The sequence below is a fragment of the Littorina saxatilis genome, linkage group LG2 (assembly GCF_037325665.1).
Source record: "Littorina saxatilis isolate snail1 linkage group LG2, US_GU_Lsax_2.0, whole genome shotgun sequence".
In the NCBI taxonomy this organism is placed as follows: Eukaryota; Metazoa; Mollusca; class Gastropoda; order Littorinimorpha; family Littorinidae; genus Littorina; species Littorina saxatilis.
The window spans coordinates 101,689,900-101,714,899 of record NC_090246.1 but is presented as its reverse complement, the minus strand read 5'-3'; the positions used below and the strand labels follow the sequence as shown (position 1 = coordinate 101,714,899).

At 42.2% G+C, this 25,000-nt stretch overlaps 1 protein-coding gene across 2 annotated transcripts in view; it reads left to right on the top strand.

Moving 5' to 3' along the window:
• The window catches only part of LOC138960376 (protein kinase C beta type-like), a 71,483-nt gene that overhangs the window by 10,629 nt on the left and 35,854 nt on the right, over positions 1-25,000 (top strand). For both annotated transcript variants that reach the window (XM_070332273.1, XM_070332274.1), the window contains 7 exons: positions 1,251-1,343; positions 6,483-6,587; positions 16,583-16,747; positions 17,958-18,049; positions 19,327-19,389; positions 23,305-23,443; positions 24,573-24,653. In XM_070332273.1, coding sequence (XP_070188374.1) covers positions 1,251-1,343; positions 6,483-6,587; positions 16,583-16,747; positions 17,958-18,049; positions 19,327-19,389; positions 23,305-23,443; positions 24,573-24,653 — 738 coding nt within the window. The remainder of the gene's footprint in view (positions 1-1,250; positions 1,344-6,482; positions 6,588-16,582; positions 16,748-17,957; positions 18,050-19,326; positions 19,390-23,304; positions 23,444-24,572; positions 24,654-25,000) is intronic.

Sequence of the window (25,000 nt, the reverse complement as noted above, 5' to 3'; positions counted from 1 at the left end):
CAGAAAGTTAAAACGAAGAGAGGTACAGAAAAGCGTGCTATCCTTCTTAGCGCAACCACTACCCCGCTCTTCTTGTCAATTTCACTGCCTTTGCCATGAGCGGTGGACTGACGATGCTACGAGTATACGATCTTGCTGAAAAATGGCATTGCGTTCAGTTTCATTCTGTGAGTTCGACAGCTACTTGACTAAATATTGTATTTTCGCCTTACGCGACTTGTTTTGTTTTGCATGTGTTGTGATAATTGTGATCGCTGGCCATACCTCAATAAGAATTGAACTTTATATCTTTTTTTTAAATCAAACACACACACACACACACACACACACACACCCGCACGCACACACATACTGATGCACACACGCACGCACACACGCAAAAACGCACGCACGCACTCACGCAAACACACACGCACACACAAACAAACACACACACACACACACACACACACACACACACACACACACACACACACACACACACACATGCGCACGTACGCACGCACGCACATACCAACATAAACATTCACACACACACACACGCACACACACACACAAACACACACACACACACACATACACACACGCACGCACGCACGCACGCACCCACGCACGCACGCACGCACACATACACACACACAAACAAACACACACTCGCACGCACGCACATAGAAATTTTCAATCCATCTGTAAGAACTGATGAAAAGTTAATCACAACCTGCTAATCTTTGCAAACTTGCAAAGTCTGCTTTGGGCTGTTACAAGCAGGTGTCTGTTGTGAAAAAAAGAGGACGTATGAACGAGCCAATGATGATAGAAAACAAGGAAAAAGAGAAAACAAATAGGAAAAAGGAGAGGGGCGGCGTGTCGGGGTTGTGTTGGGGGGGTTGTGGTGGAGGTACAGATATATCTCTTATGTGTAAAACAAATCTATACATAGTCTTTTTGCATTATCATACAACAACAACAACAACAACAACAACAACAACAACAACAACAACAACAACAACAACAACAACAAGGCCCAATCTTCAAGTACTCAGAGGGGGGGGGGGGGGGGGTGGGAATATTTGTCAGAATACTTTAAAGATGTGCATTACCGCGTAAACCTTGACATAATCACATGCCACATCACGTTTTCTTGCTACACTGGTTATTTAAGCCCTACGCAACCGTGCTAAAAAAACTACAACAACAACAACAACAACAACCCAACCCTGTATACAGACTGCCAGTTTTTTTTCTTGCAGAAAAAGCCAAACGAAAATAGCGAGATCCACAGCGATGATGATGATGATTCCAGGAAAGATTACCCTTTCCCTCGAGTTGCACAGAGCAGAAATGTAAGTTAGAAAGACACAGAAAGAGACATTTGTTTTGATATTATCATCCTAATATGTGACCCTCCACCACGGAATGAGTCGCATGTCACCTTTGCATGATTTTTATATTTGTAAATTGTCATAACGAGTTTTGTATGCTCTATCCAGTGGTGAAAACCGTTTCAGAAAAGAGCAAAAACTGTTTGAGTTATATGCCCGTGACTATATAAAGTGACCCACACACTGTTACCAGACACTCCCCGGACTTATATTAAGCCTAGCGCAGAACCGCGCGAGGTGACATGCGACTCATTTCGTGGTGGAGGGTCACATATTAACTATTATGAGTTGACTATTTGCGCCTCGATATTTTACTTATGTTCTTACGTTTTATGTTGTGTATTATTGTAATGCTGTATACACCACACCTGGGTTTCTCGTTGAGATAATACAGTGTTCTATGCCTATGCCTAAGTTCAGCATCCTACATACATACACCCGCCTAAGTTCTGTACATTCAGTTGTCCATTCTCTCACAATCATCCATGAGCAATGGCAACGTCCAATTATAACCTAGAAACGTAAAGTAGTCTTTCTTTTCTGTCCAGAATCACTTCTTTGCATAGAACACGCTCAAGGACACTCTTTCCATCCGCATGTTCACGACGTGAAATACCGTACAGTGCTGGCGCAGTGGCGTGGTGGTAAGACGTCTGCCTCCTAATCGGGAGGTTGTGAGTTCGAATCCCGGTCGCTGCCGCCTGGTGGGTTAAGAGTGGAGATTTTTCCGATCTCCCAGGTCAACTTATGTGCAGACCTGCTAGTGACTTAACCCCCTTCGTGTGTACACGCAAGCACAATACCAAGTGCGCACGGAAAAGATCCTGCAATCCATGTCGGAGTTCGGTGGGTTATGGAAACACGAAAATACACAGCATGCCTACTCAACGAAAGCGGAGTGAGCTGACTATGCTCTCAGAGTATAGTGTGGGGAACCCAAATGGGCAAACGAGCTCACACGTAACCAGAAAATTCTGGAACGCTGAAGAAGAAAGAAGAAGAAACATCAGACTATAGCAGGTCATATACTGCCGTTTGTTCCACATAGAAAGACAGATTTTATTTACACAAGATGATGTTAACATTTAAAAATGTCACAATAGAGCGACACTAGAACAATCTCCTTCCTGATAATGTTTGTGTGTATACTTTAGTATGGATTTACATCAAATCAGTTCATACTAAATATATACTCTTCAAAAAAAGTTAAGGACCAGTCATGAAATGTTCACAATCTTTAAAATATTCGCCAAAAATCAAGGGTTTAACATTTTGATTGAAACGTAACTTTTTTGAATTAACAAAAGGGCAGTGAGTCTTGCTCCAGGAAACATGTTTGGCAGGCAGTGTTACCGTGTCATACTAAGCAGGCGAAAAAAATGAAGTTTTCTTTAAAAAGGGGGCAGTTTTCAAAGTCCTATGAAATCAGTGCAAGACATGCCAGGACAAAAACCAGAAATGCACGTGCTACAACAGGGTTCCAGCCACGAAATGCGCCCACAAATTTGTGTTTGTAAAATGGCACACTGACAAAATAATGCAATAAAACAACATGCCCCTATCACGAAAACGGAGCGACTTGGATAAGGCAAGGGCAGTTTGATGGCTACAAGATGTTGTTTCTGCCAGGCAAGTGGTTCAGAGTGTTGCAGTGTCTCACTTCAACATCATCGGACTGAAGGAATGGCTTCAAGCAATTGGCAGAGCACAGTTACGACAATGTTATGGTCGGCCTGCGGTCACCACAACAATGAAAGATCGCCTCATCCAAATGAAGGTCATGCAGCAAAAAAAAAGTCACTGAAAAGGCAGCAGGCATCGACCATGAGTTGCCATCACACACTGTTGTAATGAATCAAAGTGTTACAAACTGCTTACACGCTTTCAACTTCAGTGAAAGACGCCCAGTCCGCAAAATAACATTGACTGCCAACCATCCACCTGTCCACCGAGCCTGATGCACTCAACATGTTAGGTGGTTACGTCATCGTAGGTCTCAGTTCATGTTTACAGATGGGTCCCACCTCTTCTTGGATCCTGCTGATGGACGCATCAGAGTCTGGAGGCGTCATAGAGAGCGCTTTGCAGATGGCGCTTTTCTAGAACGAAATCGTTTAATGGGGGTTCTGTGATGGTCCGGGAAGAGATCACCTGACGTCGTAGGACATCGCACTACCGATTAGTGGGAGATTAAGTAGTGATCGCTGCCGGAATAAGATTTTGCAGTTCTTCGTTGTAAGAAATACTACAGTTGTGAATTTGAAATGAGAGGGTTGTCTAGAGTAACAAGCTCTAGCGTTGTTTTCGCTGGCATGTTTCACGTGACATTTTCTGGAGACAGTCCTCAGTTCTTCAATAAAACAATACAAAAACATTAAACAATGGCGACTGCACGTGAGAGGGAACAATAAAGAGACCAAAAAGCAATGTACTCACGTTAAAATGACGAACACGGAACGAATAACAGCCACGTTTCGACCTAAGGGTCTGGATAGAACAGATAAAGAGGAGAATAACTGACAAAACAACTGCACTGCACAAACCAACAAATGACAAAGACAGAGAAGCAAGGGAAGCTACTCGAGGGGAAGCCAACAATAACACAGGCAAGAAAAAAGAGTTGAAAAGCGGCAGTTTTGAGGTCTGTAGGCCGTTAATCACTCACTTGATCATGTCAGAGTCATGGCTCTGTGGCAAGTACGTGGCGACTCCTTCGAGCGTAAACTCAGGGAGTCCCACATCATATCATCCCTCGGCACTACCTGCCCCGATGGAATTAACATCCGCCGTTAATTCAATCATTCATCTAAACTTTCCCCCCGCTGTTCCGCCTTGTGTGTATGTGTGTGTGTGTGCGCGCGTGTGTGTGTGTCCGCACGGGTACGTGAGTTTTCTCTTTCGTTCCCATTCATGCCCCCCTCCCCCCCCACATTTTGTTTGGTCTACAGACCTCAAAACTGCCGCTTTTCAACTCTTTTTTCTTGCCTGTGTTATTGTTGGCTTCCCCTCGAGTAGCTTCCCTTGCTTCTCTGTCTTTGTCATTTGTTGGTTTGTGCAGTGCAGTTGTTTTGTCAGTTATTCTCCTCTTTATCTGTTCTATCGTCTTTCTTCTTCTTTTGTGTGTGTGTATTTTTGTGTTTTTGTGTCTGAAGAAGACCCTTAGGTCGAAACGTCGCTGTTATTCGTTCCGTGTTCGTCATTTTAACGTGAGTACTTTGCTTTTTGGTCTCTTTAATACAAAAACAATTAAATCATTTAACCTTGTCCCTTCTGTATGGCATGCGTTTAAAAAAGTGGTCATTAACTTTTTTTGAAGGGTATATGTTACATATGTACAATCCTGTCAGGTTGTCTCTTTCACTTTCAGTGTTGTTCCACTTTTTGCAAATCAATCCCTTATGCTACGTTGCCTCCTCTCCTGCTTTGATATAGGATATCAGGTATGACGGAAATGTACACACTTTTGCTCGACGCCAAAATTCATTCAGTTTACAATTTTGTCTGACATCTATTTTAGCAGCGCGTATTTGTGTTTTTTAGTTTGTGTGTGTTTTATCTGAGTAACAATAATCGACGCTGAGAACCGTAGTCGAAACTAAAAGACAGCTATACTTAAAACCGAGAAAACGTGTTAAGAAACAGAGGCACCATAACCATGACAAGTAGAAACTCCGCGTGCTCTTCGATTTCGCTGACAAAAAAAACAAACAAAAAAAAACCAATAAAGAAAAGCATACAATCTTCTGTATTAAACCTAGTCACAGGTATATTATGTGCAAGTTTGTAAGATGATGTGGTTGTGACCTAGGGGATACTTTGCTGCCTCCTGCATGTTGTCCGAGACATTTAAGGTCCCGTCCTTCCCACGAGGGGCGACGCTGTGGTGTACTGTTCTGTCCTGTATTTTGTTTAATGCTGTATACACCAGACCTGAGTTTCTCCTCGTTGAGATAATGAAGTGTTCTATGTCTATGTCTACGTACATGATCATCTTCACCGCCACGGACCTGTCCCTGCTTTTACATGTATACAATTCATGAAACAAGACCATTCCACAGTAAGTCGCGCTACATGAAACAAGACCATTCCACAGTAAGTCGCGCTACATGAAACAAGACCATTCCACAGTAAGTCGCGCTACATGAAACAAGACCATTCCACAGTAAGTCGCGCTACATGAAACAAGACCATTCCACAGTAAGTCGCGCTACATGAAACAAGACCATTCCACAGTAAGTCGCGCTACATGAAACAAGACCATTCCACAGTAAGTCGCGCTACATGAAACAAGACCATTCCACAGTAAGTCGCGCTACATGAAACAAGACCATTCCACAGTAAGTCGCGCTACATGAAACAAGACCATTCCACAGTAAGTCGCGCGCCTACATTCTCTGCAGAGTGGGAGTTTTGTTTTTGTAATACATTTGTGGCCATTTCTGCGACTTTGGGCATTGTTGAGTTCAGCTCCTAATTGGTGAAATGCGAGGTCAAAGTTGGACCTAAATGTAAACAAACTTGACAGTGCTTACTGACTCCCACTTCAAGCAGAATTTCTACAAGTTCAAGGAAGTACATGTATCAGTGATTGTACACTGTACCACAGATGAAAAGTAACAGAGAACAGTCTTGGGATGCACATAACAGTACTTTTACCACAGTGACTGTTTTCACAGAAATGGCCACAGGTGGAGCAGGTTGGCATGGGCGCCACTTACGAAACCAAAAAAGACTACAACATCCCGGTCTGTACAGGAAACAAAAAAAGACTACAACATCCCGGTCTGTACATGAAACAAAAAAAGACTACAACATCCCGGTCTGTACATGAAACAAAAAAAGACTACAACATCCCGGTCTGTGCAGGGAACACCGGGCTGTTGAGCTCGGGCGTGTGTTTCATTTAGAGAATGGTCTTATCCCGTGTCAAAGCCCGAACAGATCTGCGGTGGTGACAAGAGTCAAGAGTACAAGAGTCAAGAGCCAAGAGCCAAGAGTCAAGAGTACAAGAGTCAAGAGTACAAGAGTACAAGAGTCAAGAATACAAGAGTAGGATTTTGCTTTTAAAAAACCCAACATCTCTGCTGTTGTTGTGAAAAGGACAGCCGCGTGGAAGTGGCCCAGTCGGTGTACGGGCGGGGAACAGGCAAGCACGCTGTCAAGTTCATTGTCCAAGACATTCTGGGCAAGGGGCACTATGGAATGGTGAGTACTTTTCCGAATCAAAGTAAACCAGAACTGTGACGTTTAATTATTGACGAAACAAAACGTCACATTGACAGTACGTCGACCCACTGATCTTTGAAGCAGACACACAGACGAAATACTTGTGGTACAGACAGACAGACACTTGTGGTACAGACAGACAGACACTTGTGGTACAGACAGACAGACACTTGTGGTACAGACAGACAGACACTTGTGGTACAGACAGACACGTGTGGTACAGACAGACAGACACTTGTGGTACAGACAGACAGACACTTGTGGTACAGACAGACAGACACTTGTGGTACAGACAGACAGACACTTGTGGTACAGACAGACAGACACTTGTGGTACAGACAGACACTTGTGGTACAGACAGACAGACACTTGTGGTACAGACAGACAGACACTTGTGGTACAGACAGACAGACACTTGTGGTACAGACAGACAGACACTTGTGGTACAATTAATCAACTTATCTCAAAATAGTCGATGAATCTCGCATGTAAGACGCCGGCGAGGTATTAATTGAGTGAGTTTTCAATCTCCCCGTGGAAGATACGAACCTTCCCTTGTAAACCACCTAGCTAGTCACGTCCTGCGTTGGTCAGTTGTTCTTCGACCTGAAGTAGGAGACGACTGCATGGCTGTTTGCTGTCACGGCGATGAACAGTTCCAACAAGAAACCAGAGAAAGCAAGATAGTAAAAGGGGTTGGGAAGGGAGGGGGGGGGGGAGGTTGTGGGGTGTTTTATTGGAGGGTGCTCCACCGTATCTGACACGTAATTTGAAACATGCTGGTTAGGTGTGCGAACATTTAAGGTGTTACGAGTGTGTTCGGGTTGCGGTTCTTGCTCATGTTTATACTCACTGAGTTACTTCCCTTGGATCTGGATCTGGATCTGGATCTGGATAAACCGCCTGGGTTGGTGGTTTGCGGGTGCGAATGCGTATACGCACGGTTCAGTGTGCTTTCGCGAAAGGGTGTGTCATATGCACGGCTAGAACTAAGATACTTCTTGATTTCAGTAAATAGTTTCATTACATGTCAACTAGTTCGTTTTTAAATGATTTTTTAGAGATCGCCAAGTGGTATTGTGTGAATAACATCATTCGATCGATTGTACGCACGGCGCCGTGCTTCTAGTAGCTCAGTCCATTCCTTCTTTCCGGTGTGGAAACAGACGTGTTTCTGGCGAAAGAATCGGCGTTTTCAACTCGCCATATCTTCATATTCATTCGGACTAGAACAACGAAATATAAATTTCTTGTAAAAAAAATCCCGAGCCTTGCGACTCTGGTAGTCATTTTCTTACGCGAAGCGGCCTTTGGTAGGTACGACAGTTTTAGTCCCAAGTATATCTAAAACGCACGTGGACGAGTTTTCAATGGCGTATTTGAAGTCTGTGAATGTTGTGATTACAAATCATTTCGGGGCACCCCTCAGTCTATACGCACAGACAAACAAATTGCATGGAACGAAAGTTGAGAGGCTGGACTGTAAGTTGTTGTTTTGACTTCTACAAATCTCGCAGGTCTTTTATGCAAAACAGACTCAAAATTGCATTGTTCACGCAAGTGTAGATGACGAGACTATCGAAGGAATGGAATACACTTGCCTACAGATATAATAGACAGACACTGTCTATTTATATCTATGACTTACCCTAGCCCATATGTTAGAATAAAGAACATACTTTGCTCTTTTGAATGATGTATGATTTGGCACTGTACACAGGATTTTAGACCTGCCCCCGAAGTGATTTTTCCATAAACCCGTCAAAAAGCTCACTCTGTTTTGGCCGTAAAAAGCGCCCAAATGAAGTCAATTTCTAACCTGTGTCGTGTGTTCGAAGGAGTACATCTCAGCGATGCCATTGCCTTGCAACCTCAAAGAAATATATTTTAATAACCCGCTAAATGAACGTTTTTTTAGTGTGAAATAGTCTAAAAGCCGGAGATTTGCTTCGTTTCTTTGCTGCGACACAAAACCAAAACCAACTATAGATCTGCGGTGACATTATGAGTTCGTTTTCGACATTGCAGTGAAGTTGCGTGGATCTTCGACGATTCCCGTTCGGTTTAATGTGGATAGAGCTTTGATTGAATGTAACTGCTTTGAAAAGTTACAACATGAGTCCTTGGGATCGATGTTTTTCGGTAAACTTCTTCGTATCCTTGACTTTACTTTTGACTTGAACAGATCCAGATCGGCTGGGGCTGTTGATCGCACACAGATCTATATGAAGTTGACTCGACACGGCGAACCGCCGAATCCGTGCCCTCTCGTCGGTCCTACCCCCAAATCCCTTACCAGCCTCAGACCCCACCTCACCATTCTAACCTCACTGGCGTACTATGTGTGATTATCCCTTCCTCATGAAAGAGAAAGTGGAGAAAGGGGAAAAATGAAGATTTTTTCTTACTACACAAGTCAGGGATAGTCAGGGATTGTTGACATGTACATTGTCAAGAGGTCAAAACAAATTTTAAAAGCTGTTGGACACTGCACTAGTGTTGCTCTAATCAAGGCGAGTCTGGAACAATAGGTTCACCCCACCAAAAAGTCAACATGGAATTAGTTATGATTTTTTTTGCCTTTTTGCTTGGGTACGGCCAAGTCAAAAAGGTGAATAGTCATAACAAGTTCAGTTTGGGGTCTTTTTCAAATCTGTTTGCTGCATCTTTTCTGTGACCATTCTGGCTATGCACTGACAGTCAAAAAAGTGAAGAAGGGGGAAAATGAAGATTTTGGGTGTTGGTTTTTTTGGGACAAATTTTGAAGAAGGGAAAAAGGAAGATTTTGGGTGTTGTTTTTTTCTAAGTCCAAAAAAGATTAGAAATATTCATAACAAATTCAGTTTTGGGTCTTTTTCAAATCTGTTTGATGCATCTTTTCTGTGACCATTGTGGCTATGCACTGACACACAAATAAGTGGAGAAAAGGGAGAAATGAAGATTTTTTCTCACTGCACAACAGTCAGGGATTAGGGTTACATGTTTACATGTACATTGTCAAGAGGTCAAAACAAATTTTAAAAGCTGTTGAACACTGCACTAGTGTTGCTCTAATCAAGGCGAGTCTGGAACAATAGGTCCACCCCACCAAAAAGTGAACATGGAATTAGTTATGATTTTTTTTAGTCTTTTGGCTTGGGTACGGCCAAGTGAACAAGGTAGGAAAGGTTAGAAATAGTCATAACAAGTTCACTTTTGGGTCTTTTTCAAATCTGTTTGCTGCATCTTTTCTGTGACCATTGTGGCTATGCACTGACACTCAAAAAGGTGGAGAAAGGGGAAAAATGAAGATTTTTTTCTTACTATACAACAGTCAGGGATAGTCAGGGATTGTTGACATGTACATTGTCAAGAGGTCAAAACAAATTTTTAAAGCTGTTGGACACTGCACTAGTGTTGCTCTAATCAAGGCGAGTCTGGAACAATAGGTCCACCCCACCAAAAAGTCAACATGGAATTAGTTATGATTTTTTTTGCCTTTTTGCTTGGGTACGGCCAAGTCAAAAAGGTGAGAGGGGTTACAAATAGTCATAACAAGTTCAGTTTGGGGTCTTTTTCAAATCTGGTTGATGCATCTTGTCTGTGACCATTGTGGCTATGCACTCAAAGTCAAAAAAGTGCAGAAAGGTGACAAATGAAGATTTTTCCTTCTTTCAAGACAATGTGTGATTTGGCACATTTTGCCTCAGTCTTTATCAAGAGCCTGTCTAACCCACTTTGAAGCTGTTGGAGACTGCAGTAGTGTTCCTTACATCAAGGCGAGTGCACAATGGTGCATTTCGACCCCCCCCCCCCCCTAATGTTCACTTTAATATCAATCAATCAATAGATATTCAGTCACAGTTTAACTAACTCATTCACCCTCATCACTCACTCATCCATCCATCACAACAACACTGTTTGATGCACAAACTGACTGCCTTCCGCCCTGGGAAGCCGCTTCGCTTCGCAATAACAACAACAACACTGAAAACTCGCCGGGAAATACCCCCACCACACGTGTCACACGTGTGCTTGTTTCTTCCGACTAATATCAATTTTGGAGAAAAAAAAGGACAAAACTGGATGAAAAATTCTACGGCCCCAGCAATCTCATTACTCTGAAAGGGGAACCGGAAGTGGCTGGTCCTCAGGTTTCGAAGTTGACCGATATTCCCACTAAAGTGACCTAGATCCAAAGCCAGCCATCCATTAGAATGCCGCGAATTGTTGTTACAGCCCCTGACTTTTTTATGTACGGAATCCGGTAGTCTTTTTGTTGTTGTTAAATAATTATATTGCCAAACGTTATGACATTTTGGGATAATTGAAAAAGTTTCAATACACATTGGCTGAGCACCTGTGTGCTCAAAGGAAATGTCGCTTGTTTTTATTAAAACTAATTTTCAATGGTCATTCGTGCAAACCGTCACACAAACATGCGTGCCTCTGTGCCTCTGTGAGTATGCGTGTGGCTGCTTTCATAGTTAGGGTGCAAGCGTTTTAATCATTTACCCCACACCAAAAGCCCCCCCCCCACACACACACACACACCCCGATACCTGTCAAATTCCCTCAGAATGCATGAACAATTCCGTTACCTCAGATCATCACCAGGAAAAATTCCTCCGCATCCAAAATATCAGGACTTTAGATATCAGATACCGACTTTATGTAATGCGCTTCAAAATCATATTCGCAAAGAGAGAGAGAGAGAGAGAGAGAGAGAGAGAGAGAGAGAGAGAGAGAGAGCTGGACACGAAGAAGGGAAGCTACAATCGCCCCAGGCCATATATACTATTTGTTTCCTGAGCCTGGACCATTGAGACGGTTACCTCATAGATCTGTTCATTCTTCAGTTTGTCGGTGTCAAAAGTCCACACAACCGTTCTTTGTCCCGTTCCCGTACCAACCAAGGGCTGCTGCCACAACAATGGAACGCTGCGCAAACGGCCGTTCATGAGAGTGACTGCTGTAACAGCAAAACTTGTGTGAAACATAAGTAATCAATTTATCCACTTGACTATATTCACAACAGGGACCTATCACTCTGCTTTGCATGTTTTTATGCCTACGGATTTTCAAATACTCTGCAACACATGTAACCCAAATTCAACATGTGCCCGTACAATACCGCTGCTTTTATGAAAACATTGCTTCGGCCATGTTGATTTTAGCGACAAGGTGGCCGCGTTTGAGTTTGAGCGAATTAATGTCCTCCTTGGTGGCGTGAAGGAGGGCTAGTTTGCTGTCAAAGCCCTCTTTAGAAAGTTCCTCCGCCACCGTGCTGGGGAGCTGCGCAGACCATTTGTCGAACCGAAAAGGATCTCCGCTGGATTCCATTCTAAGAGCTTGTGAAGAGCGCTGCTGCGACGCGGGCGCAGGTAAAAAGCCAAGTGAGCGGCCCACTGCTGGTCAGTCAAACATGCCTGACATCAGCTCACAATTTAAGACACAAATGCACCATAAAAGCATGCAGACCGAGGGGTTGTGACTGGTGGTACCCACCAGCCACAGGCACAGTAAAAAGAGAGTTTAAATTATATTTATACTAAATAACACTTTAATCAACCAATTTTCTTGTTGGAATTGTAAATCGCTTTGAGCTGTAAATCATGACTTGCGTTATAGAAAAGTGTTTTCTTTTCTATTTTTCATTGTTAGGTGGATTTCAGCGTTTTAGTACAAGCAGTGGCGAGCCGGCAAAGACTCACTCAATTTGTGTGTGCGCTTGAAAGCGCGCGCGTGTTTGTGTGTGTCAATGTGTGTGTGTGTGTGTGTGTGTGTGTGAGTAAGTGTGTGTGTGTGTGTGTGTGTGATCAAAAGTTGACGAGGGAGGGGGGGTGGTTGGTGGGTTGGGATTGCGCCGGGGCACTAAGGACACTAATTGTTTGTAGTGCGATTCAGGCAAAACTACGGGACAGATGTTTATGTAACCTTGCAAACAAGTGTTCTGACCCCCACCCCTTCACCCGCATTCAAACACTTGGGTCAGTGCTCTTCCAACTGACCTCCTAGGCTCACAAATGATTTGTATCTTCACCTTTTTTCAGCCAAGATATGGGGTGGGGCGGGAAACATTTTTGAGTAAGAAAAAAGGAAACGCTTTAAAAAAAAATTGTTAAAGGTATTGTGAACAGTGAACTTATCTGTATTCAAATGTGGTTTAATTTGTGATGACATTTTGTGTTATAACGTTTTTACCACTAAATTAAAACAGTCTGGTTTTCTTCGCGTTTTCGATGTACACTCTTGATATATAAATACTGACACTCCTCTTACAAACTGTTTGATCCACCCTGGTGTGTGTGTGGGTATGTGTGTGTGTGTGCGTGTGTGTGTGTGTGTGTGTGTGTGTGTGTGTGTGATTAGTGGGGTGGGCGGGTGGTGGAGGGGGGTGGTATTGGATCGGGGGGGGGGGGGGGGGGGGGGAGGGGTTGGCAGGGGGTATCGGTGCACTAAAGGCACCAAGTGTTTGGGTGTTTGTGTTTGTATTGCGATTCAGAGAAAACTACTATACAGATTTTTATGAAACTCTGCACACTTCTCCCTACCACCTGACCTACTGGGCTCCCAAATGAACGTTTTCATCAATTTTTGTCAGTCAAGATATGGGGGTGGGGGTGGTGCGGGGATAATTGTGGAGTAAGCAATAAGGAAACACGTTATGGTTTTCTTAGGTATTGCAACGGTATATAGTGAAGTTAGCTGTGTTCAAATTTGTTTATGATCTGTCGAGCCAATTTTGTGTTACAGCGTTTTTGAGTGATAATTGTTGTGTACGCTCTCGCCAATCCTGGATAATTTTCGGCATGCACATTGATAAGTACCGTATTATAATAAAGTGATACTCTCCATTATTTTAACTACACAAAGTAATGTTTTATTGATCTTTTCTAAAGATAAAAATGTCAGTTACGATGACGTTACGAATTACAGTGTTTTCTGTAAGGTCATATGTGTCCACCCGGTACCCCCCAAAACTGACAAAACTCTTATAAAAAAAAATGAATAAGAAAACAACGTTTTTTGTCTGTCTGCAGTTGTGGACATATAGCTTAGAGAAACATGTGCTCAAAATGTGTAATGGATTTCACGTGCGATTTTTTTTTCTTGGGTTGAGGAGAGGGGGTGGGGTGGGTGGGGTGGGTGTATGCCCCTTGATCAGTCTCGGGCGCTCTGCGACCTCGATTTACACTATTGAATTCTAAAAACACCCCCCTTACAAACTAACTGATCTACCCTGGTGTATATATATATATATAATATATAGAGAATGGTTTGCTTCTTAGTTGGATTACCATGGGTTGACAACTCTCGCCATCAGTACCACCTGACCACTGATGAGACACAATAGTGTCGAAACACGTGTCTGGTCTAGGTACAAATACAATGGTCCTCCTCAGGACTAGATTACCTTGCGATACGTCCCCCACAAAGGGACTTTGCTCTGTAAATCTCGGTCCCCCTTGAGGAGGGTCTGATGCTCCCAATAGGCTGTCTGTGAAGGGATACTTATTTCTTTCTCTATCTCTGCTAAGAGATTTTAACAAATCTCGGAAGAAAGTCTCTGCTGACTTTCAATTGTTTCTTTCACAATTTCTGATGTTTTATATATATGTGTGTGTGTGTGTGTGTGTGTGTGGTGTGCGATTCATAGAAATTTACTGGACAGATCTTCATGAAACTTTGCACACAAATGTTCCGACCCCCAACCCTTCACCCTGATTCAAACTCATGTATCACAAGTCCAGCGCTCTACCAACTGACCTACAGCGCTCCCAAATTATTTCTTTTTATCATTTTTGTCAGTCAAGATAATGGGGGTGGGGTTGGTACGGGAATAATTGTGAAGCAGACAATAAGGCAACAACTTATTTTGTTTACAGGTATTGTATATGTATACAGTGAACTTAGCTGTGTTCAAGTTTAGTTATGTTTCTGTCGAGCGAATTTTTTTTAAATACGTTTTTACTACTAAAGGAGTTATAATTTAATGTGTACACCCTCGAGAAACCTCGATCATTTTCTGAAAATGCACGTTGATAAGTACCGTTTTATGATAAAGTTATACTCTCCATTCATTTATATACACAAACTAATGTTTCATTTATCATTTGTAGAGCTAAATATGTCAGTTGGGATCATGTTAAGAATCGCAGTGTTTTTCGCAAAATCGTACTTGACAACCCCCAGTAAAAAAATTCTAAAAAAAAAGTTAATACGTCAACCTCTTTTTTTCTTTGCACAGATGTGTCCATATTGCTTAGAGGAACCTGTGCACAAAATGTGTAATGTTTCTTTCACGCGATTTGAACACACAAGTAACCCCTTAAGAATCGCAGTGTTTTTCGCAAAATCGTACTTGACAACCCCCGGTAAAAAAATTCTACAAAAAAATTAATACGTCGACCACCTTTTTTCTTTGCACAGATGTGTCCATATTGCTTAGAGGAACCTGTGCACAAAATGTGTAATGTTTCTTTCACGCGAATTTTTTTTAAATACGTTTTTACTACTAAAGGAGTGATAATTTTATGTGTACGCCCTCGATAAACCTCGATCATTTTCTGAAAATGCACGTTGATAAGTACCGTTTTATGATAAAGTTATACTCTCCATTCATTTATATACACAAACTAATGTCTCATTTATTATTTGTAGAGCTAAATATGTCAGTTGGGATCATGTTAAAAATCGCAGTGTTTTTCGCAAAATCGTACTTGACAACCCCCAGTAAAAAAATTCTAAAAAAAAAGTTAATACGTCAACCTCTTTTTTTCTTTGCACAGATGTGTCCATATTGCTTAGAGGAACCTGTGCACAAAATGTGTAATGTTTCTTTCACGCGATTTGAACACACAAGTAACCCCTTAAGAATCGCAGTGTTTTTCGCAAAATCGTACTTGACAACCCCCGGTAAAAAAATTCTAAAAAAAAAATGAATACGTCGACCCCCTTTTTTCTTTGCACAGATGTGTCCATATTGCTTAGAGGAACCTGTGCACAAAATGTGTAATGTTTCTTTCACGCGAATTTTTTTTAAATACGTTTTTACTACTAAAGGAGTGATAATTTTATGTGTACGCCCTCGATAAACCTCGATCATTTTCTGAAAATGCACGTTGATAAGTACCGTTTTATGATAAAGTTATACTCTCCATTCATTTATATACACAAACTAATGTCTCATTTATTATTTGTAGAGCTAAATATGTCAGTTGGGATCATGTTAAAAATCGCAGTGTTTTTCGCAAAATCGTACTTGACAACCCCCAGTAAAAAAATTCTAAAAAAAAAGTTAATACGTCGACCCCCTTTTTTCTTTGCACAGATGTGTCCATATTGCTTAAAGGAACCTGTGCACAAAATGTGTAATGTTTCTTTCACGCGATTTGAACACACAAGTAACCCCTTAAGCGGATCTTAAGCGGGAGGATCTTAAATGGGGGGGTTCCGCTCTAGTGTATGACCGCTGGTCCACATCATGTTTGTCAGATGTTCTTGCGAACGTTTAAGCGGATCGTAAGGGGGAGGGGGCGGGCGCAGTGGCCTAGTGGGTAAGACATCAGCCTCCTCATCGGAAGGGCGTGAGTTCAAATCCCGGCCGCGGCAGCCTGGTGGGTTAAGTGTAGAGATTTTTCCGATCTCCCAGGTCAACTTATGTGCAGGCCTGCTAGTGCCCTATCCCCCTTCGTGTGTACATGCACGCACAAGACCAAGTGCTCACGGAAAAGATCCTTTGATCCATGTCAGAGTTCGGTGGGTTATAGAAACACGAAAATACCCAGCACGCTTCCCCCGGAATCGGCGTATGGCTGCCTGAACGGCGGAGTAAAAACGGTCATATACACGTAAAAATCCACTCGTGCAAAAACATGAGTGTACGTGGGAGTTTCAGCCCATGAACAAAGAAGAAGAAGAAGAAGAAGAAGAAGAAGTAAGGGAGAGAGTCTTAAATGGGGGATTCCGCTGGTCCATATGCTGTTTGTCAGGTGTTCCTGGCCCTGGAGGAGACGACTGGCCGGCTGTTCGCGGTCAAGGTGATGAAGAAAGAGGTGCGCAACATCAACAAATACGCGCACATCGAGGAGGCGGTCCTCCGCATGACCAGGGTCTGCCCTTTCATCATACACATGTTCAGCAGCTTTCAGACCACGGTCAGTCTCTAGGAGAGAGTTGGTGTACTCGTCATTGTCTCTGGTGTTCAAGCGTGATGATAACAGTACTAAGCGCTAGAATGCTTTTCTGATGCTAGGTCTAGAGCATTTTTTAGTAAGATTATCCTCATGTTTTGGTTGTATTTTGCTGTTGGTCTTATGGTTTTTGTTTGTTTGTTACATTTAGTCAAGTTTTGACTAAATGTTTTAACATAGAGGGGGAATCGAGACGAGGGTCGTGGTGTATGTGTGTGTGTGTGTGTGTGTGTCTGTCTGTGCGTGTGTGTGTGTAGAGCGATTCAGACCAAACTACTGGACCGATCTTTATGAAATTTGACATGAGAGTTCCTGGGAATGATATCCCCGGACTTTTTTTCTTTTTTTCGATAAATACTTTTGATGACGTCATATCCGGCTTTTTGTAAAAGTTGAGGCGGCACTGTCACACCCTCATTTTTCAATCAAATTGATTGAAATTTTTGCAAAGCAATCTTCGACGAAGGCCGGACTTCGGTATTGCATTTCAGCTTGGTGGCATAAAAAAATTAATTGATGACTTTGGTCATTAAAAATCTGAAAATTGTAATAATTTTTTTTTTATATATAAAACGATCCAAATTTACGTTCATCTTATTTTACATCATTTCCTGATTCCAAAAACATATAAATATGTTATATTTGGATTAAAAACAAGCTCTGAAAATTAAAAATATAAAAATAATGATCAATATTAAATTTCCGAAATCGATTTAAAAACAATTTCATCTTATTCCTTGTCGGTTCCTGATTCCAAAAACATATAGATATGATATGTTTGGATTAAAAACACGCTCAGAAAGTTAAAACGAAGAGAGATACAGAAAAGCGTGCTATGCAGCACAGCGAAACCACTACCGCACTGAACAGGCTCGTTATGCACAAGCGGCGCACTACGGTCATTGTGAAAAAATGCAGTGCGTTTAGTTTCATTCTGTGAGTTCCACAGCTTGACTAAATGTAGTAATTTCGCCTCACGCGACTTGTTTGTTTGTTCGTTTTGTCTCAGTATTGATAGTTGTGTGTAGTATTTAGCTGTGTATTGTATTAGGCCTAAAGCAGAATAAAACCTTGAAAACCTTGTCATTATCTCTGTTGTTTTAGGGAGAGGATAACAGCACTAAGCGCTAGAATACTTTTCTGATGCTAGACGCGTTCTACCTCTTTGTTCCAGAACTCGTTTTACTTAGTGATGGAATACGCAGAAGGAGGGAACCTGAAACAGGTCATCGACGAATACGGCTGTCTTACGATAAATTCTGCCAGGTTAGAATAACACGATTGTTCGTCTTCGATTGTCTCTGATAATACTTCCCATGTCTCTGTCTGGATCATCCCCCGGCGCCCTTTGTCTTTGTGTACAGGTAATGTCACGTCCGCAATGGCCTAGTGGATAAGATGCCTGTGTAACACGAGAAAATTACTCCCACGAGATTTTTATTCCGGAGTAAAAATTTCGTACGAAAAGTTAACTTCCTTTACGAATAAATAACGAATAAATGATTCCACCCTAAAACAAGCAATTTACTGCCCACGCCAGGTGTACGCAACTTTTACTCCCCTGTCCCCTGTTAGTCTTGGTGGTGGAAGGGGTGGAGGGAGGGTAGCGCGGCGACATTTGTTAGTGTGAGATCACATATTGGCATTATCCCTTCGCACGCATCCCATTTTCGAGTAATTTTTTCGTATCTTGGGGAGTTCTTTTCTCGTACGAAAGGTGTACTCGGAGTAAGAATTTCGTACGAAATGTTTACTCCGGAGAAGATTTTTCGTGGAGTAACAATTTCGTGTTACACCGGCCTCACATTAGGAAGGTGGAGTGTTCGAATCCCGGTCGCGCCAGGTGGGTTAACGGTGGAGATTATCCCGATCTCCAAGGTCCGCTTATGTGCAGACCTGCTAGTGCCTTATCCCCCTTCGCAAGCACACAAAAAATGCGCACGGAGAAGATCCTGAGTTCGGTGGGTAAAAGAAACACGAAAATACCAAACATACATCCCCCGAAATTGGCGCATGGTCGCCTGAACGGAAGGGTAAAAACAGTCATACACGTAAAAACCCATTCGTGCAAACAAACACACACACACAGAACACACGAGTATACCTGGGAGTTTCAGCCCATCAACTCAGAAAAAGAAGAAGTACAGGTAATACACAGGCCATGAGCCGAGAGATAAGTTATGCAATGATTTGTGTCTGTCCCTTTAGTGTGTGTGTTTGTGTGTGTGTTTGTGTGTGTGTGTGTGATGGGGGGTGGGGGGTGGTGACAAGATACCGCCTCCTTGATGCTTGTTTCGTTATTCTTTTTCCCCTCACTTAATTCCTCTTTTGATCAAAATTCCTCCCTCAGTATCAGGAAGTTTTGTTTACTTTCAAACAGAAAAAAGAACCAACATTAGTCTTTTAGACTGCATCCTTGCTGATAATGTGAAGCCGCTTGTACATCACTGTCTCTTTTCTTAACGGTTTTTAGGTTTTCTGACCCGCTTCGGAACAGTTTTATCATGTCTTGCAAATTGTAAGATATTTTTCATCCATCACAGATTCTTGGCAGCAGAGCTGATATTAGCATTACATTTTCTACACGGCAACGGGGTGATACATAGGTAAGTAATGCACTTCGTTCTGAAAAGACCTTGGAGAATGTTGGAAAAAGTTACCACACGAATTAAACATACCTAACAGTTATCCATTTTTCTCTCTCTCGTCTGATTGACATTTTCAAACAGTGTGTCGAAATTCGGGCAGGGGCATGGGAGGGGTGGGCATGGGAGGGGTGGGCATGGGAGGGATGGGTGGTGGTGGTGGCGGGAGAGTTGCGGGATTTACCGAGCAGTTTGCGAATTTTGTTTCTTCAAAAACTGTACGCTCATCTTAAGGTGGCAGGCAATGCGTTTGTCTAGGAATGGAGTCGTTGAGAGACAATATCCCTCTCATGACCGTATCATTGCAACTGGATATCTTTCTTTGACACTGTCAGCCACTCGTAGTTAGGCAAGGTCGATATATCTCCGAGATCAGAATTCGAAGCAAAAGTCAAGCAGTTTTTTAAACGCATCCGAAACAAAGCCTGCCATTAACACACAAAAAAACCACTCGTGCATCCACAGCCTCCCCCCCCCCCCCCCCCCCCCCCCCCCCCCTACGCGCGCGCGCACAAAAACTACACACAGAGTCATCTACGCAGTATAAGGGCACACAAACAAAAAATACGTTTACTTAATAGTATCTAAATATTGTTATGATAATTGTTTTTAAATGTTGTTGTTTTTGTACGTCTAACCAGTCTTTTGCTATCAAAAGAAGAACGTCTGACGTCATACGGAATAAGGAATATACAGTTACACACACAATCACGTCTGGATACCTTCTTTTCATAAGATGTGACGTATTTTTTGGAGCTCATTGTAGCTTGGCGACAAAGCAACGTAAGCGAAAAAACAGCGGAGTTTGTTTCAGCCCTGAAACCATGACCTCAACATCGATAGCGAAGCAATGGTGTCGTATTTCATTGACAAAAAAATAACAATCACCCATTTGAGATTGAACCCATTGCCACTGCCCCTTTCAGTCCGTTTGTACAACAATTTAACAAACACTTATCAAAGGTAAATTAACACGGATGAGTCCAAATATCCTTCCTGTCAAAATGAGATCAGTTCAGATATTCTTCCTGCCTATATTAAGATCAGTCCAGATATTCTTCCCACTGTATTGATTGATTGATTGATTGGTTGATTGATTAGAAGTTGATTAGAATTTAAAAAACAAAACAAGAAAGGTAAGTTGTTGGAACGTTTGTTATTGACAAAACAATACGTTACAGTCACAAATATATCGACCCACCGGTCTTTTTAGTGCTTAGACAAACAATTAGTAACAATACCCGCTATTACGAGTTAGTCGTGTGACAGAGAGTTTTCTTGCACACGAGACTGTAGATGTCTCACGACGGCGTAGCCGAAGTGAGACAGCAGCAGTCGAGTGTGCAAGAAAACTCTCTGTCACACGAATAACTCGTAATAGCGATTATGTCTCACAGCATAGGCATAAAAAGACAGAAATGAGTTTTGGGGGACGAAATAACAGGCACAAAACAAGACTGAAAAACACAATTGCCCTTTTACACATACCCTACACACGCATGCGCGCAGAAGATAGATTCAATGCGTTTCGTGTCTTTTCTGGTTGAATGCATTAGTATCAACCAACGTTTCTGAATCTTTCAATGAAAAAAGATAAACTTATTTTGAACCAAACAGCACATACCAACGAAAGCTAAACACACAAACACACACGCGCACTAACACAGATTGAATGCAAAGCGCGAACGAACACGGAGGATTTTTGTAGGTCAGGTCGTGGGAAAGTCCACCCGAAATGTTCCACAGGGGAACTGGTTGTGTTTATATTGTTTATTTTCTCACAGTGATGTTGATGGTTTTTACAGTGCCGTTTTGAAAGAATATTTTCCGAATTTGGGGCACACTTTTGACTTTTGGTTCGTTTATCTCGTCGAAGTAACATTCGAGTGTTTCTAAATCAAAACCTTCCAACACCGCTGGTGCAGATTAGACCTGCCTGACTGTCTGCGTGCGTGTTAGAGCTGAAGACGAAGCCTCAATCGCCAAAGCGTCACCTATCTGTAGGTCCTGAGCATCGGATGTACGTTGATACGTGGTGAGATCCGAACGGAACTGTCTATGCAACTTTTCCTAGTTACAGGTGTAAGGTTCGATCTTTTCTTTAAAATTTCGTCCTCTGTGTACGTAGCAAAGCGTTTCGCCATTTTTGGTTTTCGTTGCAGACGACGATAGTGAAAGTAGTACCTATTGTTTTGTTTTGACCTTTCGTATTCAGGGTTCTTAATGGAAGCTTGGTAAAGGGAGCTTGTCGTGTAAGTGGAAAGTTGACGAAGCTTTTGAAAACAGAAATTGAATGAAGAAGAAAATGTGGTTTTCAGTTATATACAGGAGAACGGGGTTGGTGTTATTCTTTTTCCGTCAAACACTTAGTACACAGATAAAAACGTGATTGACTGACCAAGGCCTGTTGGCACAGAGTGAATAGTGACTATTCAGAATGCACAACAAAATGTAACAACACTTTGATACCCATTTATCTACGTTCGTGATCACTTGAAATGGACTGGGTGGCCGAGTGGTAACGCACTTGCGCTCGGAATCGAGAGGTTGCGTGTTCGACTCTGGGTCGGGCCGCTATTTTCTCCCCCCTTTCCTAACCTAGATGGTGGGTTCAAGTGCTAGTCTTTCGGATGAGACGAAAAACCGAGGTCCCTTCGTGTACACTATATTGGGGTGTGCACGTTAAAGATCCCACGATTGACAAAAGGGTCTTTCCTGGCAAAATTGTATAGGCATAGATAAAAATGTCCATCAAATACCCGTGTGACTTGGAATAAAGGCCGCGAAAGGTGAACATTCGCCTAACAGGCTTGAGGTTTGCTGGTCGATGTGAATGCGTGATATATTGTGTAAAAAATTCCATCTCACACGGCATAAAAGCGCTTTGAACTTCGGATAAGGCGCTATATAAATAAAGAGAATTATTATTATTATTATAATACTGAAAACATAAGTGTTTAAGGTAGTGACTGAATGTATGTGAAGGTAAACTAATGTCACACGCATTCCTTCTTTGCCACTACTAAAGCAAACGTGTGCAAGATTGTATGTTACACGCTTTGATGCCTAAATGAATTATTTTGATTATGCATTTATTTCTGAAAATTTTTACCTTCACATACATTCAGTCACTACCTTACACACTTATGTTTTTAGTATTCATTTCAAGTGTTTCAACACTAAACCCGTTCTCCTGTATATAACTGAAAGCCACATTTTCTTCTTCATTCAATTTCTGTTTTCAAAAGCTTCGTCAACTTTCCACTTACACGACAAGCTCCCTTTACCAAGCTTCAATTAAGAACCCTGAATACGAAAGGTCAAAAACAAAACAATAGGTACTACTTTCACTATTGTCGTCTGCAACGAAAACCAAAAATGCCGTCGTGAGACATCTACAGTCTCGTGTGCAAGAAAACTCTCTGTCACACGACTAACTCGTAATAGCGGGTAATCTTGATGGAATGTTCGGCCGCTTGAATAATTCGCTTGCGAATTCCTGGCAAGCGGCCGTACATTTCATCAAGATAAGTTTTTGTTACTCATCGTTTACTCATCGTTTGTGCACTTAAAATACCGTTGGGTCGATATAGTTGTGACTGTAACGTATTGTTTTGTCAATAACAAACGTTCCAACACCCTACCTTTCTTGTTTTTTTATTCTGAATTTTGGAACGTTGGCAGTCTCTTTGTTTTTGGATTTATGTAGAAGTTGATTAATTGTTGAGGAGCGCTTCACACGGGGCGACCCATGTCGCGCTGTTATGAATTATGCGCCACCAATGTAATTTCTCAGACTTGAGATAATAAAGTTAATTTGATTTGATTTGATTTACTTTGATTGACTGATATGCCTATATGTTTAGTTTTCTTCAGGGATTTGAAAATACAGAATATTTTGATGACGGGGAATCGGCACTTACGACTAATAGACTTTGGCCTGAGCCGTATGGACATATACGACGGAGACACGACGAACAGTGGTTGTGGTACGCCCTTCTACATGGCCCCCGAGGTGATGTGTTTTCCATAACTCATACAAAAACTGAAAGTAAGAATAGGCTTTCTCTCACTCAGAACAATTAAAAGAGGAATCAGATCCTCCCTTCTAAAATTTCCAGTTGGGTTGACAAAAAGCTTTATTGAAACAAAGAAAAACTCACAGAAGTACACGCTATCTTCCAGTTGAAAATAAAGATTGTTTCACATAATTATCTTTCTTCCAGGCAAATCACACAGTTACAGAAAACGGTGTTGTGGGAAAGGGCGAGTTACGTGCTGACTTGACGTTGAAAAGAGAGATGCATTCACTTACTTGAAAGTATCAAAAGTAATGCTCATTATATTTTCAGATTCATTTTGTGTGTGAAAAAAATACTTGTCACTTTTAGCGGTAACATTGTAACTAAACGTGGTTTACATGTACTATCATTTTGTTTCCCGTTCCATCAATAACAGTGCAACTGGCCTTTGTTTTCCACACTGCCAGTAACATTGTTAACGCGCTTTACTTACGATGCCACCCAAAACAGGGTGACTGCACTTAGTTACCATGCCACTGATAACAGTGTGATTGCCCATGTTACAACAAAGGGCGTCGTGTTTGTGTCATACAGACAATAGTTCTGATGCCGAAGCCTGGTCATAACTGAATTCAGCTTACTCTGCAACCCAAAACATCGTGGCTGTACTTCCTTTGGCCTTTAGTTCATCCAAAGCATTGTAGCTGCACTTGGCTTACCATACGTTAAGCCTGTACTTAATTGGACGAAGTCGTCTTCGTGTAACTCACTTCGCGAAGCTTCCGGAACGAGAATTCGTCCATTAATTGAACTACTTTCAGTATAGCTTCGCAAAGTCCAAGGGAATGCACTCTGCTCTTTCGAGTGTGATTTCTACGTCCATCTTGATTCAAAAAGCACTCTTCTGACAAAAAAGAACAACGTCGTCGCAGAGCTACGGCGTTGCTTCGCATGTCAAATCTCGAATCGAAGTAGGGTACAAAGTACTTCCCCGTAGCTGCGGGTTTTCGGTATACAGACTTCGCGAAGCTTCGCCAAGTCGACTTCGTGCTCAATTAAGGACGGGCTTTACCGGTAGCTGCAAGTAAATGTATAATGTGATGTGTTGTGGTGTGACAGTAGATACTGAGGCGGATACCGTACAGTCACGAAGTGGACTGGTGGGCACTGGGGGTCGTTCTTTACAAGATCATCACCGGCACGGTAAGGTGCTCACCAGACCCCCATACCAACAAACACACAAGCAGACGAACGCACGCAAGCACGCATGCATGTCGGCATACACGAGCAAACGGACAGGTTTTTTTTAGGCGTGACATCGTCAGACAACTTGTTTCAAATACTTTTCACACTTTTCCCGCCACTGGGGAAAACATTGAATCTTTATTTCTTGTAGAATAAAATCATAAATGTGACCCTCCACCACGAAATGAGTCGCATGTCACCTCGCGCGGTTCTGCGCTAGGCTTAATATAAGTCCGGGGAGTGTCTGGTAACAGTGTGAGGGTCACCTTAGTCACAGGTTTTTGCTCTTTTCTAAAACGGTTTTC